At 37.1% G+C, this 3911-nt stretch overlaps 1 protein-coding gene across 1 annotated transcript; it reads right to left on the reverse strand.

Moving 5' to 3' along the window:
* Positions 1-614: 614 nt before the first annotated feature.
* LOC129246115 (uncharacterized) lies at positions 615-2357 on the reverse strand. Its single transcript, XM_054884663.1, has 3 exons — positions 2270-2357; positions 1783-2160; positions 615-1704 (listed from the first exon to the last, which is right to left on the reverse strand). Exons 1-3 carry the CDS (start codon positions 2321-2323, stop codon positions 883-885), a joined length of 1254 nt encoding a protein of 417 aa, XP_054740638.1. The 5' UTR covers positions 2324-2357; the 3' UTR covers positions 615-882.
* Between the last annotated feature and the right edge of the window lie 1554 nt (positions 2358-3911).

Consider the following 3911-nt stretch of genomic DNA (forward strand, 5'->3'; position numbering starts at 1 on the left):
GTCGTTTTCTTGTTCAAGTGACATGTAAACTGTGCTCTTGGAAACTTTATCAACAATTTCGCTTCCTGCAATGCCCTTATGTCCGGGTTCCCAATACATGTCTGGGGCTAGTCTCTCTAAGTATACTCTGCTCTTTAGAACATTTTTATATGAAATTGCACGTGAGCTTGTTGTCCATATCGTTACTTGACTGCCGACGCATATATTTATTTTGGAGTTGGAATGCTAATTCTTCAGCGTTTCCTACAGGAAAAACTTCTGCTTCAAGGATACTGCAGTGATCAGGCATGTCTGATTTCTAGCTCTACACAATAGATTCCTGACCCTAATCAGTCGAATATTTTTGAGTAGTATGCCTGAATGTTTTACAACTACATAAGTTCATCCGTGCACTATGTCTTACGGCAGATTTTCCTGCAAGACATTCTGCCGCTGATTCAGGTTAAAAAGTTTATAAATTTGATGGGAATTGGATGAAAGCTTACATATTTTGCACCAAGTTCGAATCTTATGTTCATGTGGTTGTTCTAATTTTATAAAAACAAATTATTAAAATTAATTTGAAACAGAAATATAGTCAAATCTCATTTTATAATACATAGAAGACACTCGAATAAATTTATATTTACAATCTTTTTATTGATTATAAATCCGGATGATTTCAACATACATATCTACACATTTCACTATCCCTACTTAGTCAAAATTTTAGAAGCTATTACTTTTTATAAGCGATTGCATTAATAGAAGGTATTTATTTAACAGCAAAATTTTCAAAAAAATATGAAAAACAAATACTTTTATTTACAACATTAACCTTTGCAATTTTTGTAGCATTGCCAGAATTTTACTCCCTGGCAGAATCTTCATCTGTAGAATCTTCTAAGGACTTTCGGCGAATACGGTGGTAGCAGGTTCTTCAGTGGAAGACTCTTCTGAAGTGGGTTCATCTGGCTCAGTTGCAGAAGTGTTATCGGTTGTTGATTCTTCTTCAGTTGTAGATGATTCCGTTGTTGTAGTATCTGGCTCAGTATTAGTGGATTCCGGTGGAGATGTGGATTCTGGTGCGGATGTGGATTCCGGTGCGGATGTGGATTCTGGTGCTGATGTGGATTCTGGTGCGGATGTGGATTCCGGGGCGGATGTGGATTCCGGTTTGGATGGCTCGACAGTTGTTGAGTCTGGTTGGGGAGAAGTTTCCTCTGTGGGCCTTTCTGGTTTAGTTGGTCTGTGTTCAGGTGCTTCAGAAGTTATCTCTGTGGGCCCTTCTGGTTTAGTTGGTCTGTGTTCAGGTGCTTCAGAAGTTTTCTCTGGGGGCCCTTCTGGTTTAGTTGGTCTGTGTTCAGGTGCTTCAGAAGTTTTCTTTGGGGGCCCTTCTGGTTTAGTTGGTCTGTGTCCAGGTGCTTCAGAAGTTTTCTTTGGGGGCCCTTCTGGTTTAGTTGGTCTGTGTTCAGGTGCTTCAGAAGTTCTCTCTGGGGGCCCTTCTGGTGGCGTAGACTGTCCCTTTGGTGGTGCCACAGTAGGTTGGTTTGGAAAAGCGGACACACACTTGTTCAGCTTAATCGATGCAGCAAATAAGCTCCAGGAAAGGCGTTGTATGCGGGAGCGTATAGCTATTTTGTTGATCCAGGAAAATTCAACAGATTCGCTAGACTCACTAGATTTACTAGAAGTATTGTCAATATCACCGAATATTTCAGCAATCTGAAATTATTACCAAAAAAATATATTGCAATTAATACATTTCCTAAGCAAGTTGGAAATACTTTGTTCGTTACTTACCACTCCGACATAACAATTAAGTCGTTCGTCGGCTGACTGCAGTGCGCCACACTCCTCTATATCCTCCACGAATTGTTCTTGCAATTCCTCTGCATCATTTTTGCGTACATACAGCTTTAAGCTGGATTCTTTAATTCTTCCTACATCGCGGACTTTGCGTCCAACAACGGCAAGAGATCGTGCATAATTAATATTGTATACATCCACGCATCGCTGAGCGCTGTTAGAAAAGTGTTGTTGACTTTTCTTCACTGCTGCCCAGGGATTGAATATAGCTGTGAATAAGTCAGCTGCAGCAGGTACGAGCGAACGATCAACTTCGCCAATGGTTTCGCTGATGACAAAACTTGGGCGTTCATCCGATCTATCAGCGGATACCTGAATAGGAATTATACTTTTTTAGACACTGCAACTTATTTTTTTTTTTTTGTTTTCAAAAACTCAATTATTCAAAAATTGATTATTAAGTAGTTTTAATTCGACTTACGCTCACACAGAGCAGCATTAAAAATGCTGAGCACAACGTTATTGTCACTTTCATGTTCGTTTAATTTCTACTTTCTAAGCGATTTTGCTCATCTTTTATAAATGAGGCAGCTGGAAATCTGCGAAGTGTTTGATTTATTTCAAAGACAATTCCGTAGATAAAAGATAAGTCTATTATTTCAACAATGTCTTTAACCCTTTGATAGTGGTGTTACGTTTTCTTGGTCTGTACGACCATATCAAACTTTGTTTTATCAACTACTCGTATTAATATTAGATGGTAATACAGAGTGGCTCATGAATTTTGCTGTATTACATTTGAATAGGTTTTTTAATTTTTGTAAAATAATAAAATTGAAATACTGAGTAATGAAAGTTCGGTATTTTGTGACGCATTCCCGGATCTGTGCGAGAGTACCACGCGGTAAGACCCGAGTTCGATACTCATCATTGAAAAGAATTGTACTTTACCGTCAAAATTTGTGAGAAAAATTATTTTTTGCCAGTTTTTTAAGAAAAAGCGCCATCAGGTTTTTTTTTTCTTATGTTTTTATTTAATAGAAGTTTACTTCTTATTTTACTCGAGCCTACAAATAAACCAATTTTCGTGAACTTCGAAACGCTTGTCCACAGCATTTTTCTTAGTTTTACTAGACCTACAACTCTTGTTAAGTCTCCGTAAAAGTATCGTAATTTCATTGAAAAATTTCCCAAAATGGTTATGAGTGAACTTTCCTCATTTCACATAGGTATTCAGTAATCAATGCACAACCATTGCTTCAAAAATTTTAACAGCGTAATTCAGCTTAATGAAATTTCCCAAAACGTTACTCCAGCCGGGTGCTTTTTAAGTCAAAACGGATTTCAACATAAATGCATTTCGACATAAAAATACAATTTAACATATCTATTTGTACGCTTCTGTCATTTGAAGAGTCCTATGGCATAATTCCAAGTGAATTGAGAAGTCGGTGGGGTTCAGTTTTAGAAGGCTGAACCTTAAAATCAGCAAAATTCAAAGTTTAATGCAGATTTGTCCACCGTGATTAGTTACTGATTTGAGCAGACAAATTCCCTTTGAAGAGCCTTGTCATGAAGTTTTACTATATCACAATCTTTCATTGTGCTGATAAATTTTAAAATTTTTTCTGATTTTTTGAAAGCAAAGAAAAAAACACGGTTTATACGACTGTTTTACTTCTTTTGAGAATAGCTTAGCAATAGCAACTTAGCTCGAGCTGGAAAATGTGTTCTTAAAACCCACTGACGCACTGTGTTCTTAAAACCCACTGTCGCTTGGCGAAGACACTTTATTTTTTTATTTCATCATACAAAATTCGACAAACATAATCTGAGAAAGAAAAAGACACACGATTGAGTAAACATTTCTCATTTACTGTGCATTTTGTGACTAGACCGACATTTTCGCTGTCACACGTTGTTAATTTTTTTGGTAGCGCGTTACGTCAGTCACCCTGTACTATAGTTGGAATACGAGTACTCGTATGTGACGCATGGATTACGTAAATCCTTTTGTTTTGCAGCAAAAATCAGTTTTTAATATTTTATACCCCTAGTGAGAAAATCGCAATGTTTTCCTTTGGCTTAAGAGAAACGGGATAAGATAAAATTTTCTGAATAAT

This window comes from Anastrepha obliqua, chromosome 4, assembly GCF_027943255.1.
Source record: "Anastrepha obliqua isolate idAnaObli1 chromosome 4, idAnaObli1_1.0, whole genome shotgun sequence".
NCBI classification, from domain to species: Eukaryota; Metazoa; Arthropoda; class Insecta; order Diptera; family Tephritidae; genus Anastrepha; species Anastrepha obliqua.

Excerpts from the sequence above, each read along its gene's own strand:
- LOC129246115 (XM_054884663.1), bottom strand. The coding sequence starts at position 2,323 with ATGAAAGTGACAATAACGTTGTGCTCAGCATTTTTAATGCTGCTCTGT. Across the intron at positions 2,161-2,269 it reads TAATGCTGCTCTGTGTGAGC|GTATCCGCTGATAGATCGGA; the intron begins GTAAGTCGAATT and ends ATTCCTATTCAG. Across the intron at positions 1,705-1,782 it reads TTAATTGTTATGTCGGAGTG|ATTGCTGAAATATTCGGTGA; the intron begins GTAAGTAACGAA and ends TAATAATTTCAG.